Source organism: Danio rerio, chromosome 21 (assembly GCF_049306965.1).
Source record: "Danio rerio strain Tuebingen ecotype United States chromosome 21, GRCz12tu, whole genome shotgun sequence".
NCBI classification, from domain to species: domain Eukaryota; kingdom Metazoa; phylum Chordata; class Actinopteri; order Cypriniformes; family Danionidae; genus Danio; species Danio rerio.
The window spans coordinates 20,846,391-20,866,718 of record NC_133196.1 but is presented as its reverse complement, the minus strand read 5'-3'; the positions used below and the strand labels follow the sequence as shown (position 1 = coordinate 20,866,718).

Genomic DNA, 20,328 nt, shown 5'->3' with positions numbered 1-20,328 from the left:
GGGAGTACAGTATGTAGCCTTTGTGGTTGCTTAATTATATTCAGGCAAACATCTATTTACACTATACAAGCAATCCAGCTAAATGCCTTTTTTAAAACTAAATCTGGAAGTGCTCAAACGCTCAAAGCATTTCAAGGCCTATTTAGCCCTGTATTAAGCATTGTTCAGTTGTGATCAGATCAACAGAAATGCATTTTCAAAGGGCACCTGTTACGCAATTACATTTATGAGTGGTTTATACATTAGTGTTTGTTGGCAGTGTGTGTGCACAACCACCCACTTTTGATCAAAGTTTGATCAAATTTCACCTAAACATTTTATTTAATCCCTATAACGCAAAATCTCTCAGACAAGCTGTTTGAAGAAACAGAAGGTTGTGACATCACAATCTACTGCCCCGCCCACAACTGTTAGAAGATCCTCCCAAATTAACATAGAACAGCAATTGTTGAGCAATTGGGAAAAAAATTCCCAGAGACAGGTATGCCAAGCTTGTGGCATCATATTCAAAAAGACTTGCGGCTGTATTTGTTCCCAAAGGTGCATCAACAAGGTATTGAGCAAAGGCTGTGAATACTTATGTACATGTGATTTTATTTTTAATAAATTTGCAACAATTAAAAAAAAAACTTTTTTCACATTGTCATTATGGGGTATTGTGTGTAGGATTTTGAGGAAATAAATTAATTTAATCCATTTTGGAATACGACTGCAACATTAAAAAAAAAAAAAGTGGAAAAAGTGAATCGCTATGAATACTTTCCGGGTGCACTGTTTACAGTATAATCTTTGAAAATCACCTTTCTTAATAATGTGCTGTGTGTTAGTCACCTTCACCATAAATGCAGAAAAGTAAACAGAGAACAGTTCTGTAAATTCTGTTTTGATTATGCTCAGGTTAAACAGATGGTTCAACTAAACATGGCAAAACAAAATTAGGTCATTTGCATTTAAATGTCACATCCACAACGTCAATTCATTTTTAATTTGACCCCAAAATTTATATTTTCAGCAGGTAATTATGTTGGACTTGTTGTGTATCTTGATCTGAAACTCAAATTACATCTTGCAAAAAAGGGGCATGATAGGTGCCCTTTAATACCAGGTGTAAACAGGGCCAAAATGGCCACCAATCAGAGATTTCAGAATTAAATTTTAAATTTTAGCTCTTTCTGCCCCAGAATCAAATGCACAATGTTGTGGGATATCAGAGCCAGCAAAGGATCCAAAGCCTTCAAAAATCGATAAAGTGAAGGAAGTAGCCCAGAAGAGCAGGACTGAAGTAAACGGATGCATTTTGAAAGCAGGATCCAAAGGGACCATGTTTCAGCTTTCAGTAAACTGTGACTGAGCACAATGTAACGTCTGTCTAGCACATGTTGAAAGCCCTGTTTACACCGGGTATTAAGATGCACTTTGGTCAGATGTGTGAGATACATTCCCATTTACACCTGATGTTTTAGTTAATCTCTTTTGTCCCTTTTTGACAAAAAGGTAAGCTAAAAAAGTATATTTGACATAAATGTACTCACCCTCAGGCTTTTATTGTTCAGTCGAATATTAAAGAAGTGCTTTTATTTAACTTAAAATGAAGTGCTGGCTATTTAAATGTAGGTTTTTGGCTACTGGTACTTGACAGTCAAAAAAAAAAAAAAAAAAATTATAGGAAAAACTAATTAATAGGTGTTTCTTGAAAATACATTGATGTCTTATAAAGTGGGTCAAGAACACATATTCATCTTTCAAATTGTCCTGAGCACATTCACCACAGATCCAACAGCAGCTTTTCCACTATTGGGGTGAATAGTTCTGTTAACAGTTTCATACGGTGCTGATTTGGGCCAGTCAGCATGAAAATAGTTTAATTTTCTACTGTGGTACTAACAACTAAATTCTTTGTACAATAAAACAAATGTGTTAATTGTTGATTTGGTAACAAAAGTTCTAATCCCAATTCCAACAAAACAATTGAATAATTTTTTTCATTTGATTACATTAAATAACAGAAGTCACTTTAAAAATGCATTGATTTATAATGAAAGCATTTGATTGCTTTTCTGTTTATGCTCATTTAAGACTAAATTAGTTGTTTAAACGACCCCCCCACAAGATTGACATACTTAGATGTCATTATTATTATTATTATTATTATTATTATTATTATTATTATTATTATTATTATTATTGTGTATATGTCTGATTAAACACGCACCCAAAACCCAGAGTGTCCAATTTCAGTCCACTTCAAATCACGTGTAATGTTACAGAATCCGTTTAGGAAACAGCGGCAATTTATCACTATGGAGCCCGTCTGACAGTTACACACCGCTACATGAACTGACTGTTTTAAGGATTGCATAGGAGTGGCAATAGTGCCTATAAAGGAAAGAAAGGGAATCATGCCATTTTTCTATTTATTTCCAAATGTTTTCATGTCCAAATAAAATGAAAGCACAGAACAGACTCACATTAAAGAGCAAAGGGGAATCCACATGCATTGGTGGTTCAGCGGTATGGGTTGCGTACAGGTATTAATTGCGTATTAATGCTTATTGCCACCTTTCAGAGAAAGATTAAAAATATGAGAGAAATGCAGGAAAATACCTCTACAGGATGTTAGAACTGTAAAATACAGGAGAATCAGGGAAAATGAGATGGTTGACAGGTATGTATTAGAACGTTTTGTTTGATAGTGTAAAATTGGCTACTGTGCATAAGACCTAAATTCATCATCAGGCTTTTAGCCATTGACTTGCATTTGGTAAATTAACAAGGATCACAGCTTCAGCCAAAATAAAGTTCTTTATTATTCTGAGAAAAAAGTGATCTTGGATGGCTTGAGAATAGGTAAATCAATAGCAAATGTTCATTACAGGGTGTACGTTAATGGCTGAGTAATATTGACTGAGACAGGGCTTTCGTTTTGCCTCTCATTCCCCCTTAAAAAACTAATAGTAAAAGGGGAACGAATAAGAATATTGTGGCTGAAGCCGTCAGACTGACATCAACAAAGTAGAACTGTCACTTCAAATGGAGAAGCTTTTTGATTTAATAATTTGATTGAACAATAAAAAAGAAACAGATTTTTTTTTTATTGTTCACCAAATGTGCGCTAACAAAATAAACATTGTAAATATAGCAAATATGGATTAATAAGCTATATAAGCTGGGAATGTTTAGTTTCTTAAAAACGTGTGCTGTTAAATTGCTGTCTCAGTATGCTATTGATCCAAGAGATGTGTCTTTTGGAAAGAAACGTGTACACTGTGGGTTTCTTGGGAATCCCACATCCTTGTGAGCCTGAAATGACTCCAACCAGGTTTTTCTTACACTCCAGAGGTCCACCAGAATCTCCCTGAAAAACAAATCGTCTTTCAGACATGTGAAGAAATGTTTGCAAACAGCATAAATCAGCATCTGTAAAGCTGAAACCTACCCAACAGGTTCCTCTGTGCTGCTGTGTATTTCCTGCACACAGCATGTCTTTGGTGATGACAGGATTTCTGTTATAGTAGCGGTTGCACTGATCTCTGTCCACCACCAACACCTCCAACATTTGCAGTTTATCAGAAGCTTGCTCGTCTTTATAATCAGTGGTTCCCCAACCTCTTACAACACATTTTGTTCCGGGTGGGACATCTTTTTCATTTTTAGGGATTTTGTAGGGTTTGGCTTTAACTTTTTTGCTTAGCTGCAAAGATATGGCGATGCTCAAATGCATGTTGTGTAAAAGCAGTAAAAGAGTTAATCACGAATAAATGACAATCCTTTTAGTTCATCCTTACCCTAATGAGCATGATGTCATCTTCTTTAGTCTTTTCATTGAATGTTTTAGGGATTTCGTAATTAAGGATGCCAATACGTTGAGAGCCTTTACTCAGAGATAGAGATCCTATGAGAACCGTCACTGATGAAACAGGGACTCTAAAATAGAAGACTGACATAAGTGTGCTTAGTTACATCATGGTGAGCACATCAAGGTAAGACACTGCAGTGAGTGAAAAATAATACTTCCCCAGTTAAGAATTGAACAAAAAAAAATTGTTTTACAAGTTTTATAACCTTATCATTAAATATGCCAATTGTGCTGAATTACATATATTTCAACCAAAATATTCTAAACTTTTTATGCCACAGTAGAATGAACCTCCAACTAATACAGCATATGCTTTACGCAGCGGATTCACTTCCAATTGGGAAACATCCATGAACACTCATACACTACGGACAATTTAGCCTGTCCAATTCACCTATACCGCACGTCTTTGGTCTTGTGGGAGAAACCAGAGCACCCGGAGGAAACCCATGCAAACACGTGCAGAACATGCAAACTCCACACAGAAATGCCAACTGACCTTCTTACCTTCTTGCTGTGAGGTGATCGTGTTACCCACTTATCCATTTACTGTATATTCACTCCCAAAACATTAGTATTTTATGCTTCAAATAAGTTTTGAGTGGTTTCCTTACTCTTTGCATTGTGCTGAAGTTAAAACCCACTGCTTGTGAATCAGGATTCCTCCACAAATATGGATCTTTTCCTTTTGAATGGACACCATCCACGATAGAGCTTTTTTGACATCTTTGCCTCCAACAATTGACACGTCAGAGCAAACTGGAAGAGAAATTTTAAAGTCAGTTACAGATTGAACAAAAAGATCACTTGAAAAACTGTTTTTAATCAATTTTGTTGACAGAAAAACAATCATTACCTGCCGCTTTGCAAAAGGTGAACACCAAGAAGTGAAACAAAATCACATTTCTGCAAACATCCATTGTGTGGTACAATCTTTCAGTCAAAAGTGTGCTTCCTCAGGCATCTAACAACCTCAATTGTGAGAGCAATGAGGAAGTAGCAAATTGAATGTACGTCTTGCTTAATTTTTGTGGTCAGAGCAGAATCAGGAGGTGTGTTTGTGTGGGAGGTTTTGCATGCAAGGCGATGCATCAGTTTTTGCACGTTTTCACAAATTCATATTGAGGTAATTCTAGTTTGATAACACAAAAAACAGTTATAACCTTTTCTGTTACTGGTATAAATATGATATAGCACAACTTCCGACATAAGCTCTGACCAATGGCATTTTAATATCCTTATATGTACAGTTGAAGTCAGAATTATTAGCCCCCCCTGAATTATTCGCTCCCCTGTTTAATTTCTTTTCCAATTTTTGTTAACCAGAAAGAAGATTTTTCCAACACATTACTAAACATAATAGTTTTAATAACTCATTTCTAATAAAATTTACCTTTGCCATGATGACATGAGAACATTTTACTAGATATTTTTCAAGACACTTCCTTACAGCTTAGAGTGACATTTAAAGGATTGACTAGGATAATTAAGTTAACTAGGCAGGTTAGGGCGATTAGGCAAGTTGTTGTATAATGATGGTTTGTTCTGTAGGGGGGGCATGCAAACTCCAAACAAACATGCAACCTGGTCCATCTAGGACTTGAACCAACAACCTTATTGCTGTGAGACAACAGTGCTAACCACTGAGCCATCGTGCCAGTTTTTAAGGTTAGCAGAGGTTTACTGATTGATATATATTTTTTTTTACAACAAATTTGTTCTTCCAGTTTGAAAAGAAATTTTAAAGCAAAGTCACATTGAGGACATCATTGTGTCCGCTAACACGCGACAAAAAATTTTTTTGCAAGGAACTTTTTTTTTTTATTTAATTTTTTTGCTGAGAGCTTTTTGCATCTGCAAATGGTAAAATCTGGATTTGCCACTCATCTCCTTTTAAATAAGACACGGTTCCAGTTTGTATTGATTGTCGGGTCTCTACTGATTTGGTAAGTGTGTGATCAGTGTTTGTTTTTTTATGTTTTTCCACATCGCAAAGTTAGTTCGTCAGCACTACTTTTTCAGTTTTAAAAGACATACCTTAGTCAAAATGATTTAATTGCTAAGTTTACAATAATATCACTACAATTTTCGAATAGCAACGTAAGTATCATCAACAGTACACTTTCAGCTTTTGAAGAGCTTACTTAAAGGTTAAAAATGATAAGGCAGTGACCCTGCACTGTCATCAATAATGTGGCTGAGGGGAATCTGGTGGAGAGAAATCCTGCACTTTTTTTTACACAGCTCTCAGATCAGCTATAAACGCTGCTCTCTGAATAGCTGTTCACCTCTACTGCATCTGTGTTTGGGTTGCCGGCCGCACATACTGAAACTCCTATTTTAATGCAAACCCTTTCCTCATTCGCTGTTGAACACTCCCACCTAAACAAAACTGAACACACCCACTTTCTTTACTTTTTCAAAAACTATTTCAAGGCCCTTTAAATGAATAACCTGTTGTTAAAACAGATAAACACTCCAAATACTTTTATTTGAGCTCAAAATAATTAATTCTTTCGGGATACATGAGAGACACACACTCAATTTACATTAACAGAAAAGCATGCGCAAACAAAATTCAATGGGACAATCAATAAGCATCAACCACTGTCCCTCAAGACCTTCTTAATAACGTCTTGTTTTGTTCAACTATAAAAGCAGCTCATCTTTCCTGCGGTAATCAACGCTATAGATCAAACATAGAGTTCAAGTGTAGCACCATTTACAGTACACAAGAGCCCAGCAGCAGATCTTTATGATGTTTGTTTCTATAGGGTGCTTGGGGTGACACAAGTTCACGGTTGTGTCCTGAAAGAAGAAGTCTCATCAGGGTACACGTAGCCCTCGCTGAAAGATTCGTGCTGAGCTAAAGTGACTAACGGTTTTTCACACCTTCAGAAGCGAAGCAGAAGCTTCAAAGCTGAATGTGCGGATGCAGCCTCCTGCTGCGCAAACCTTACAAACCTGCGAATCACAGCTGGAGATTCAGATCAAGAGACGCAGCCCTTTTATTCAGCTCCATGTCAAGCAAGAGGAAATAAAACATATATAGGGGGACAAATTAAACTTTTAGCATATTATACTTTATACAGAGTTTTTGGAAAACTCATGTTGTGAATCATTAAAATATCTAATATGATTTGTAGTACACTGCACAGTAAAAATGCTGGGTTCCACACAATTCCTCATGTTGTCCCGACACAAATCGATTAACTTTGTTTTTACAAATTTAAGTGGATTGAGCATAAAACATTTATGTTGTTCCCCCCCAAAAAATCAAGAATTGTGTTGATTCCTCTCATTTTAAATAAGTAGTTTGAACAAAAAGCAAAATAATTATTTTGGAAGGTAGATGATGCTAATAAGTTTAATAAAGTGACTTTCATTGTCGTTTTAGTAGTTTGAAATGATGGTAACATCTTCGTTTGTCACAATTAACGGTATTATTAACAAACCATTAACTAACACTATAAGCACAATAAATGACTAATTAGCTGATTATTAATAGTTAGTAAGGAAAAAGTTGAGTTTAGGTTTTGGGTAGGATTCGGGAGGCAGAATAAGATCATACCTTATAAAAACTAATGAACAGTTAATAACTTAATAATGCAGTAGTTAACAGTGGGAATTGTGACTAAACTAAAGTGAAACCTTCATATTTTGAAATCAGGTTACATATTTGATGTATTTGAGTGCTTGTTATTTTGTGCAATGTGGTTGTGCTTTGTTTTAGTGTTTTTGTACTCCCTCTCTCATTGCCTTCTCTACTTTCTGGCTGTTTCCTCAATGTGCGTTTTTTAGTGTGCTTGTGTTTCTGTGTAAAGTCATCATCAACTGCCAAAGTTCAGTTCAAAAACTCAAGGCCGCAAGAAGGGAGGACGCATGAAAGTTCCCGGATGTCTTCTTGGTATCAAGGATGCACGATGCAGACTTGAGCACCGAACTCCCTGCAGAAGTCCCACAAGTTATTGCGACTGAATAAAGGAGGTGGGAAGTGCAGCATTTTATATAGATTTATCATCAAAGTTCAGATATATAACTTATTTGTTCCTTCCAATGAAATGGTGAAAGTAAGCATTAACACAAAAATCTTTATAAAGGCATAAACACATTATTTGTGTTTATTTGCTAAAATTCAAATTAAAATCTGTTTTATTTATATTGTGCAAAGCATATTTGTAAGGCTTTCGTAATATATATTGAAAAGGGAAAAATCAATTAATTGTTATGTGAATTCTGTAATGTTTAAATCATTTTCTATTAAACACGCGCAAAGGTCACGTGACTGTCGGGAAGAACGCAGCATCTCATTTCTAAAAGGACGAGTTCTCTGTTCTGGCAGTCTCCTGAGTTTGTTCTTCCGAGGACATCTGGCAAGACCGGTGTTCTCTGAAGATTCTCCTGAAGATTCTCTGCGTTCTTGGAATTGAGAAACAGCCTTGATTTTGTGGTTGCTTTGCTTGTACAGATTTCTAATTTCAGTCTGTTTTCAGAGTTTAAATTTGTTGGTAATTTTTTTGTTAAGATTGTGGAAGCTGTAGAAAGGAGGATGCCATTTTCTTTTGATGGAGTGTTTTCTCCTGTTTCTAGCTAGGGAGTGAGCTAATTGTTTATTTTTTTTTATTATTATTTAAGTAAGTTAGATTGTTCTTCACAACATTTAGATTTTTTTTGTTGTTGTTGTTTGGTCTGATCCTCTCTTAAAGTTATTTTGCTTCCAATCAATCAATCAATCAATCAATCAATCAATCAATCAATCAATCAATCAATCAATCAATCAATCAATCAATCAATCAATCAATCAATCAATCAATCAATCAATCAATCAAATAAAAATCTTGTTGATAAAATTGACTTCTTAAAAATGTTTGTGGTAATTGCTGACTGGGACAAGTAAACCTTCACTAAAATGTTACAAGTTTCCTAAAACCCTAGAAATCTGTATTATTGTACTGGCAATTGAACTTGATGTATTTTTAGGAATTTTGTTATATAGCAGGATTTACTGCTATATAACTAAAGATCTATACAAAGGGAAAATGAATATTTAATGAAATGATTTTTTTCATGAATTAATGCTGCTGTACTTTCACAGCAAAAAGGATTTTCTCACGTAGTTTTTGTTTTGTTTCTTGTCCAAATATCTACAATTCTTAAATCAAGAAGCATCTTTAAGAAGAGCAAAAAAATAGCCTTGTTTTCAGAAATAATAAATCTAAATGAAGCGAGTTTTTTCTTAAAACAAGTTAAATACTGCTATTGAGGTGAGCAAAATCTTTTTTTTTTTCAAAGAGAAAACAAGTTTATTTTGCTTGTCTTAAGGAAAGTTTTAACAATTTATTTCTCAAAAGAAGACAGTATTTTACATTTGTCTATAAAATGCTTCTTGACTTTAGAATGTTTAAAAATTGTTACTTGAAACAAGACAAAGGCTTTAAGTTAGAAAAGCCTTTTTTGCAGTGTTGATTTTAATATTGAGAATGATTATAAATGACAATCTCATCACGCAGTAAAGTTACACTACAACCTGCAGAGGGAGGAAAACATAATGATAACCACAAATGCCAAAAACAACTAAGGGGAATTTTGTGAAATCACAGCTTTCTTTTAGCACAGAAAACAAAGTGCTGCTTAAACTGTGATCTTGTGAATAAACACACTGGTACATTCTTCCAGATGTGTGATCATATTTGCAAATGCCTGCTTATGACCACCAGAATGAGTAAAATATATATAACAAAATACCACCATGACAAATGAAGTGACACTGGGATAAGTGTTTAAGGGTTACATATTTCATTGTTTGTTTTTATATACTGCATTATGTGGTGCTAAAAGGTTTAAATCAGGGGTCCCAAACTCAGGATATATAGTATTTAGTGGTTTGTTTTGTAGTCAGTCAGGAAAATTATTATTTATTTCTTAAGGGGGTAGTAATGTTGGCCTTTACAGTTTTTACATTTGTTTAAATATTTTTTCTTTTCATTTTGCTTTTTTTGGGTAAGCAAAAAATTATTTTGGGTTTTGGATTTTTGGTAAGACTTTATTTTGATGGTCCCATATTGCACATTTTGTGAACTAAATGTTACATTGAATCTACATACCAATTCATTTTCATTTAAGTGTTAGTAGACTGTCTGCTTAATATCTGCTGATACTGCTCCTTTAACGCATTTAACTGACTAAAAGAAACTTTGTAAGTACATGTCAACTTACACAAACCCTAGTCCTAACCCCAGCCTAACTTAAATTCAACAAAATGTATTAAAACGACCATCAAAATAAAGCCATACCAGATTTTTTACTTTCTCAAGAAAGGAAATATCATTGGAAACACCGTTAAAGACAGCTTATTTATTTTAACTGTATTTATTTTTAAAAACATCTATGCTGTGTTTATTTTATTTACTATTTTATGATGCAAGTTGAAGGCACAAAAAATAAATGAACCCCCATGTGATTCACAAGCTATAAGCAAATGCAATATAACCAGTATTTTTTACCATGTAGATTAAAATTAGTTTATAATTCTTTTGGTTTCACATTTGGTTACAATAAGGTTTCATTAGTTAGTTAATGAATTTACTAACATGAACTAAAGATGAACAGCATTTATTAATGAAAGTTCAACATTTATTAATGCATTATTAAAATACAAATTCATGTTTGTTAACATTAGTTAACACACTGTGAGTTGACTAACAAACAACTGTATTTTCATTAACAATCATGAATAAATACTCTGATAAATGTAACTTCATGGCTTTTTTATGTTAGTAAGTGCATTAACGAACAATAACTAATACAACCTTATTGTACAATGTTACCATTGTTATTTCATATATTGTGTAATAAACATCAGATCAATAGTGTTAAATTGAGCTCACAGAGAAACATTTTATTTTATATTTTGCCAACCAGTTAACAAATGAATATGCAATACTTTAAAAAAAAAACACACACACATTATTATTTTAGCTTTAGAAATTTTGCCATCATGCTAAACTGCTTTTGCTAATTGATTTGTATTTCTCATCCAATATAGATTTAAGCACTGCACAGACTTTCTGCCAGCACAGAAACATCTATAGTGGAATTTTAACTCAGAATCTGACAGCAGATCCTCAGGGTTTGTCACGTATTAAGGCTGCATTGCCTTTCTGTCATGACATAACGGCTGGCAACACTTTATTTCAAAGGCACTATTGGATGGGATGGACTTCAAAAGCTCCAAAACAGTTACACCAGCGATAAATGGCTATTAGAGGCAAATGACGAGGCTATAATCTTCAGTAAACAGAACTGATCTTAATGTGCAGCCAAAACCCACACATAAGCCGCTTCCACACAAACACAGAAACTCCTTTGACTATGTTGTTTTTTCTAGAGTTCCCTTGTGGTTATGCGTCATTGAGAGAGAGAGAGAGAGAGAGAGAGAGAGAGAGAGAGAGAGAGAGAGAGAGAGAGAGAGAGAGAGAGAGAGAGAGAGAGAGAGAGAGAAGAAAGAGAGAGAGAGAAGAAAGAGAGAGCTGACAATCAACAATTTTGATTAGTTTTGACAAATGTGCACAGATGCTATTATTAAGATGGAGGCTCATAATAATGTTCATCAATGGCATGCTTTAGTTACTCACAAACCCATTTCTCCACCACTCTTTAATGCCAAAGTATATGCAGGTGCAACTGTTATTATACCCTTGTATGCACTGCTAAAAGTTATTATTTTACATTACTTAAAAATATTGAGTAAATTTGTTGCCTTAAAAATGACAAGATGATTTTGCTTAAATAAGTAAGTAAATCCATTTAAACTTGGGACTGCTAAGTTGATTTAACTTATTCTTCATAGTTATGCACAGAGTTAATTTTCTTTAAAAAAAAATAAGGCAACAGGTTTACTCACTTTTTAAGTAAAGCCAGTTAATCGTTTTAAAAGCAACAGGTATACTCAATTTTTTAAGCAAAGTAATCTAATAAGTTTTTTACTGTGTGTATATCTACTGTATGTATGCAGTAGGTTTTAGCAGATGATTTTGCATAAGTGTTTGCTAACAAGAAAAGTATTGTAGTTTAAAAACTTGTAATATTTAGTTAATGAAGATGGAAACACATCAGAATATGTGATTATAACATTATAACATTCATTCATTCATTCATTCATTCATTTTCCTTCAGCTTAGTCACTTTATTCATCAGGGGTCGCCTCAGCGGAATGAACCGCAAACTTATTCAGCATATGTTTTACAAAGCAGATTCCTTTCCAGCTGCAACCCAGTACTGGGAAACATTTATACATACTCATACACTACAGCTAATTAAGTTTATTCATTTCACCTATATGCATGACTATGAACTTTGAACATGCCAACATTAGGAAAACATGCAAACTCCACATGACTTGAACCAGCAACTTTATTGCTGTACTAATAAGAATAAAAATAATTCCTTACATTTATAAAACAATTTTCAGGACATTCAAAGCGCTTAACACATTTTTGGGGGGAATCTCCTCATCCACCACCAGTGTGCAGCATCCAACTGGATGACGAGATGGAAGCCATATTGTGCCAGACCGCACTCAAGAGATCTACATGGGACTAAATTTTGAATCCCGCTCCTGCCCGCACCCTCCAGGTTTTAGCCCGAACCCGACCGCTCCCGCTTACATTAAGAATTTATTGTCCCGCTGCCCGACCCACCCCGTTTTCTGGCCACCGCGCCCGATCCCGCTAAAGAGCGGGGGAGAACAAAACCAAAAATCCCCCAGCTATACAGTCCAGACAGCCAAGCTGACAGAACTAAGCACACACACAGAACTAAGCACACACACACAGACAAATCTCTTTCTCTCTCTCATACGCGCGCGCGCACTAACACACACACAAGCACCAAGCAGACACACAGGCGTTTGCTGTTATATCAACTCAAAGGCTTGTAATACCATGTATCAAGTACCAATGTAATACCAAAAGGTTTTATATAAAGGTATATAAATACTGAGTCGCGCCAGCTCCAGCGCGCAACGCACATTTCTCTCGCGCCGATTCCGGTGCGGATGCGGCAGCGTCGGCTCGCTTACGGCCGTCGCATCTGGCCCGATTGATTCGGGTCGGAATGGGGCAGTGAGTCCACAAGCATCCGGAGTCCGGCAGCCGGAACTGGCCCGAGTGTATTTTGCTATCTGGGAAAGCTCTCTCTCTCTCATTCGCGCACGCGCGCACTAACATACACACACACACAAGCACTAAGCACACGCACAGGCAAAGCTCTCTCTCTCTCTCTCTTTCTCTCTCATTCGCATAGCAATATCTGCGATATTGCTAGACAGCCCGCTCCCGTCCCAAATTAAACCCGTTACTGACCGCTCCCGCGATTTATTCGGAAATTTATTCCCGCGCCGCAGAAATCTGGTCGGGTCCTGCGGGAATGCAGACCTCTACTGCACACCAGCTGATTGGTGGAGAGGAGACAGAGTGATGAAGTTAATTATCAAATGGAGATGGTTAGGAGGCCATGATGGACAGAGGCTGGAGGGTAAATTTGGCCAGGATGGCTACACTTTTTTAAGGACTTCCTGGGATTTTTATCAACCATAGAGAGTCAGGACCTCGGTTTAACATCTCATCCGAAAGATGGTGCTCATTGAGCAGTAAAAAGTCTCTGTAAATATACTGGGGTATTCAGACACACACAGACCACAGACACAGACCCTGCAGGTCTCACTAACAGCACTTCCGGCAGCAACCTAGCTTTCCCATGTGGTCTCCAATGCAGGTATTGACCGGGCGCAGCCCTGCTTAGCTTCAGTGGGTGACCATATGAGAGGTGCAGCTGCAGGCTACCTTTTTGCTAACTACTGAGCCATGTGTCACCTAGGTTATAACATTTATTCTAAAAATTTACAACCAAGTGATACAAAACATGTATGAGATAATGAGTCTCCCATATTTCAGACCAATCTCCCATTTTGGTCTGTCTCCCGGAATACTCCCGATATTTCATTTTTGATCCAAGTACATAGTAGTTAAGCCCACATGATATAACGTGAGACCCAATCTTTTGTAACATTATAAATGTGTTTTTTATCACTTTTGATCAATGTAATGTGTCCTTGATGGATAAAATGAAAGGAAAAGAAACTGAATGATACCTTTGAATGATAATGTCTCACATTGTGTCCTAAAAATGTCTCTCAGCAAAGACAACAATCAGACATTCTAAGAAGTCACAAAGCAATTCTTCAGAATGTGAAATTTATTGTTAGCATACAGTACTTTGAGTTCAGATGTACCTGAATGGCCACACGTCTAGTTCACTTTAGCTCATCAATGGCGGTTTATTCAGCCGATTAAACTGTGTTCATGCTTTGGCAGAGTCATTCTAAATAAATAGGCAGCTTCAAATAAATGCCCTTGATGCAAACCGTGTGGCGTCTTTTTCATCAAGGAATTCTTGCGCTCGAAGGCATAATTACAGGGCTCAAGCACCTTCAGCGTGTTTATTCATGGACATCTGAGAGATCTGAGAGGCTTTGGCCCCGTTTACACTAATGCGTTTTAGTTTGAAAACGCATAAGTTTTGCTACGGTTACGCCATCCGTCCACACTACGCCGGAGTTCTCGAGCGCCGAAAACGGAGCGTTTCGAAAACGCTGGAGAGGCCGTTTTCATTCTAAAACGCTGCAGCTCCGTCTCAGTGTGGATGGGGAAAGACGGAGACATCTGAAAACGGAGGCGGGGCTGCAGACATTCGCCTCTCTGATTGGGGCTTTTCCTCAATATTAAGTAGCCTAACACACAGTTCAGTCCTGAATCTTCTCCGTGTAAGTTCAGACTTCGCAAGTTTGATCAAGGCTGCATCTCTTCTTCTCAGTTTGATATGGAAAACATACCGAGAACACGCGTCAATCTTCACAGGGAACAGTGTACTTTATAACTTCATTCACATCACCTTGGCTACGTTGTTTCACTTTCTCAACAATAAAATGTAAACTTGATATAAGGAACTGCCTATTTTTATTTTAATATTAACAACTAAACAGACAGCAGACATGTTGAGGCGTCGTGCTGCATGAGCGTCATCTTCACTGTGTGCATATTTATAACAAAACGGAGCCGATAACAACTGCCTCCTTTCAATTTCAGTGAAAATACGAAACACACCCTCTCTTTTGCTGAATATCAGTTTTAATAATCGATAATGGCCATTATAAAAGTATAACATACAATAAGTTTATACATTATAGGAAATAAAGGCAAGCGATCAGTCAATATACAGAATGTAGGCTACGTGCTTACATTAATCATTAACTTATCTTTGCGCTCAGCCAAAACACGTTACCTGAGAACAAGTAATAGATTCCAGTGACCAAAGTCAGGGAATATGTCGTTAGATAAAGACAACAAGATGAATGAAATATCACGTTTAATAAATATAGTGAGATTAGATCCAGCGGGAGATGCTTGATGAGAAGTCCGACTAGCAGAGCTCTCATCTGGGTAGATGGGCTCCAGCGATTGCCAAAGTGTGTGTGTGTGGTCACGTGATGTGCGTTTTCAGCGTTTTGGTGTGGACGGAGAGCAGTTCAGAAACGCTGGGTAAAACGCGAGTGTGGACGCGGATCGTTTTCATTCTAAAACGCCGTTTTAAAACTAAAACGTACTAGTGTAAACGGGGCCTTTATCTAATTCACGCCTTTGGCATGCGAGTCATTACTAAAGGTTATTCCATGACATATTTTAGAACGCCCTGGCACATTTATTTATATGTTTGTTTTATTTATTGATCCTAAAGTGATTTATTTAATGGAGGCTGGTGGAAATGCCTTTGAGACATCCGTTTTTTTATGACTCAGGAGACTTTTATTTCACCCAAAACTTTGGCCGAAAAACAATAAAACTATTTACTCACCCTCATGTCCTTCCAAATCTCTTTTTTTCTTTCTGTGAAACACATAGGAAAACATTTTAATGAATGGTTCATCTGTTGCTGTTTATACCAAGAAAGTCAAAGGCAGAGAGTTGTTTTTGTATAAGTTTTTCAAATGTTTTATATAAAAAACAACAACGACGACACATTTAAAAAGTATTTCTGTCTGTTTATGATCTATATTGACATAATGCATTCATTTGTTAAATTAGCTATACCGTGTTTCTTTATTTGAAGGAATTTGCTATTTGAACGAATCAAGTGAACCAACAATTCAATGGGCCACGTGCACACACATACACAAGACATATACACATATATGACATATACGCTCCCCGGCCACTTTATTAGGTCCACCTGTCCAACTGTTCATTAACACAAATTTTTAATCAGCCAATCACATGGTAGCAATTTAATGCTATGTAGACATGGTCAAAACGATCTGCTGCAGTTGAAACTGAGCATCAGTTGATGCCAGAGGACCTTGTTGATGCCAGAGGAGAATAGCCAGACTGGTGGTATAATGGTGTGGGGGATACGTTATTGGCACAGTTTGGGCCAATTACTGCCAACTGGGCATCTTGTCAATGCCACAGCCTACCTGAGTATTGCCCATCTTCTGACGGCTACTTTCAGCAAGATAACATGATATGTCATAAAGCACGAATCATCTCAGACTGATATCTTGAACATGACAATAAGTTCATTGTACTAAAATGGCCTCCTCTGTCACCAGATATCAATCCAATAGAGATCTGAGAGGTCTGGTTTGTATTCAGTGAGCATATCTGTAATGTATTGAGGTCCTAGGCCATTTAGTGATTTATAGACAAGTAGTAATACTTTAAAATCTATTCTGAATGTAACTGGGGGCCAGTGTAAAGACCTGAGGACCTGTGTGATGTGCTCTGATTTCCTAGTTCTGGTCAGAATCCTGGCAGCAGCGTTCTGGATGAGCCAAAACTGTCTGACTGTCTTTTTGGGAAGGCCAGTGAGGAGGCTGTTACAGTAATCCACCCTCCTGCTGATAAAAGCATGGACAAGTTTCTCTAAGTCTTCACTGGAAACAAAGCATAATAGTATGCTGATTTACTAACTGCTTTTTATAAGGCAGTTCTGAATGCAAAAGATGATCCAACCCGGTACTAGTGAGGTGTACCTTATAAAGCAGCCAGCGGTGAGTGTATACTGTATGAATGTGTGTGTTGCAGCCTGATCTCATGAGGAAACATAACTATGTTACATTTTGTCAGTTTAGTGGCTAATTCATATGACTTCGAACAAGTTCAGTTATATGGAAATGTACAATTTAAAAAGGAGGCAAATGACACACAACCACACCACTAAACCCAGCCGTCATTGGGGATGAGCAAATTGTACTAAATTGTACAAATGAGATCGTAAGAATTTCTATGAATTAGCCACTAAATCAAAAAGTTACAATTCGCTATGAGAGTGTGACCACACCATTAGATCCCCACACGTCTCCTATTTCCAGATAATTACTCAAATACAACAATCAATAACAAATACAGAAGAAGATGAGGCATATTTTGAGAGAGAACTCCAGTCTGAAATCAATAACAGCAAAGTGTTTAGCTTGTCATAAACAGAGAGTCACCCAGTGGACAAAACAAGTTACAAGTGGACAAAAATTATTACAAATCAACTGAATGACTGCTATATTTTAATACTAATGTTTTTTCTCTTTCTTTTTCTTTTTATTTCCCATATGAGTTTTTTTTTCTTATTTTCGTATACATTTATCAATAATATAATTCCAATATTATAATTTGTACTTTTCTGTATGTGTATATATATATATATATATATATATATATATATATATATATATATATATATATATATATATATATATATATATATATATATATATATGTATGTATTATATTAATCACTTTATGTACAGTAATATACTTTATGTAATCTGTAATGATTTGGCGATACTTGAAAACTCATTCCATTAAAGCTCTTTTGAATTGCATTTAATTGAATTAAGAGAGAGAGAGAGAGAGAGAGAGAGAGAGAGAGAGAGAGTATAATAGAATGCTGAATAGAATAGATGACTCAGTGACTCACTCATTAGATATTTACCTCCATCTACTGGAAGCTTTAAGTTTCTTATTGAGAGGCTTATTGAATTGGACAAACTAATTTCATATATGCATGAGCTTAAAATAGATGGAAACAAATAAAACAATAGACCATTGTATCATTTCAAACATGTATGAATAAATTACTTTTGCAGAACTAAAAAGAAAATTATGAAGAAGCAGTTTTGCCGACACGGTGGCTTAGTGGTTAGCACTGTCACCTCACAGCAAGAATTTCACTGGTCCGAGTCCTGGATGGGTCAGTTGGCACATCTGCATGGAGTTGCATATTCTCCACATTTGCGTAGGTTTCCTTTAGGTGTTCCGGTTTCCAAAGACATGCGGTATAGGTAAATTGAATAAGCTAAATTGGCTATAGTGTATGTAGAGTAATAAGGGTGTTTCCCAGTACTGGGAAGGGCATTCACTGCGTAAAAACATATGCTGGATGAGTTGGCGGTTCATTCCACTGTGGCGACCCCTGATTAATGAAGGGACTAAGCAGAAAAGAAAACGAATTGAATGAATGAATAAATGAATGAATAAATGAATTGTTTCCAGTATTGGGTTGTGGCTGGAAGGGCATCTGCAGTGTAAAACATATGCCTGAATAATTGGTGGTTCATTCCGCTGTGGTGACCCCTGAAAAATAAGGGACTAAGCCGAAGGAAAATGAATGAATGAATAACGGAATCATTCAACACAGCTAGTTCAAATCAGTGTAGAACTTTTTGAATACAGAAAATACAGAAAATGTGCAGAGCAAGAGCCAATCAATTGTTTTGTGTTAAAAAAAATGCAAGACAGAAATGCTAAATATAAAAAGAATGTCACAGCAACTTCATTTCCACAGTTTTAAAAACAGTATGTCATTAGTGTTTACTAAAGTTCTGTCAGTTCTGCTTATAGTCAACCAAAGTGATTCAGACACGTCCCAGCGAGCCTCATATCAGATTTGCTCATTTGCTAAACAAGTACAGTTGAGAGCAGGTGTTAATATGTGACCCCCGATGTACTGTAGATCCAGCAAAACCTTTGCTTTCTTTACATGGCATAAAAATTGGTTCCCCTGAGGAAATACAATGACATGGCGGTGTATCAATTGCCTAAAAGAAAAAAAAATAGACACAGTAGGAGCAGATACCTGTGACAAGTTTCTGACTCATCCATCAGTCAGCCTGCAGCAAACAACAAAGCCAATTATTCCTCACGACAACGCATGAAATCAAACCTAATTTCAACTAACAACTGCAAGGCTTTTTGTTTTGGGAATATTCGGATGACTGAACAATTGTATGTGACAAAAAGTATCACTTTTGCATATCTTAGTATTGTCTAAAAGACCGGAGTTACAATAAAACTTGCATGACCTTTTCACACTTTTAATTTAGTTTCCACTTTCCCCGCTTCCATTTTTCCACTTTTTTTTTTTGGTCTTGCCTTAATTTGACTTGAAAAAAAACAATCTCTACTTCAAAATAAATTAATGATAAATTAAATAATGAATAATAATAATATTATTAATAATAATGTTCACACTTTGCAATACGGATTCATTATAGTTAATTTATTTTCTAACATGAACTATTAATGAACACTACTATAAAATCTAAATTCATGATTGTTATTAGTTAATGCACCATAATATTTTATTTACATAATTATATTTCCATTAACAAACAAGAACAAATATGAATAAATACTGTAGTGAATATATTGTTAATTGTTTGCTTAAATTAGTTAATGTGTTAACTTACATTAACTAATAGTCTTAATATAAAATGTTAAAAATAAACAATAAATAAACAAGAACAAGAAGAAAAATCAAAGCAAGTACGAAGATCTGTTTAAAGTACATAAAAAGTACTTCTCAAAAAGTTTGTGAGTAATAAACTTTATGTTAGACCCAAATATTTCTTTCTAAAGCTACTTTTAGCAATGTCTACTTTTAGCAGTTTAAAACAAGTGTTGGATAAGTTGGCGGTTTAATCCGCTCTGGCGACCCCTGATCATTAAAGGGACTAAGCTGAAGAAAAATTAAAGATTGATTGAATGAATGAATGAATGAATGAATGAATGAATGAATGAATGAATGAATGAATGAATGAATAAATGAATATTGAGTTGCTTGTCAATACTGTGTGGCAAAAACAAAACATGCATATTTAGGAAATGTTAAAGATTCTCCTGTTACACAAAGCTTGTATGACCTTATCAAACATTTAATTTGGCTCTTGTTGTACCTTGACTTGATTCTACAAAGGATTATGAAAACAAACGGAGGAATCTCTTTAAAATAACTAAATAATGACAGGACTTTTCACTCAAAAATCACCTTTGTGACATTTCAGATGTGTATAAATTTCTCAAAATACCAATTTAGATGCAACTTCTGGAAAAAAAACAACTTTTGTAACTTAAAAGCTTGTT

At 35.8% G+C, this 20,328-nt stretch overlaps 1 protein-coding gene across 13 annotated transcripts in view; it reads right to left on the bottom strand.

Annotated features, from left to right (window-relative positions):
* Nucleotides 1-3,076: 3,076 nt before the first annotated feature.
* The window catches only part of gzmk (granzyme K), a 34,130-nt gene continuing 16,878 nt past the window's right edge, over nt 3,077-20,328 (bottom strand). For 4 of the 13 annotated variants that reach the window (XM_073935211.1, XM_073935213.1, XM_073935210.1 and 1 more), the window contains 6 exons: nt 19,043-19,076; nt 15,767-15,798; nt 4,471-4,615; nt 3,786-3,924; nt 3,437-3,691; nt 3,077-3,355 (listed from right to left, as the gene is read on the bottom strand). In XM_073935211.1, the coding sequence (XP_073791312.1) occupies nt 3,185-3,355; nt 3,437-3,691; nt 3,786-3,924; nt 4,471-4,615; nt 15,767-15,798; nt 19,043-19,068 (768 nt within the window). In that variant the 5' untranslated portion in view covers nt 19,069-19,076 and the 3' untranslated portion in view covers nt 3,077-3,184. Of the gene's footprint in view, nt 3,356-3,436; nt 3,692-3,785; nt 3,938-4,470; nt 4,616-4,712; nt 6,825-15,766; nt 15,799-19,042; nt 19,077-20,328 lie in introns of those variants that run through there. The other 9 variants (XM_073935208.1, XM_073935206.1, XM_073935207.1 and 6 more) reach the window with 5 other exon arrangements.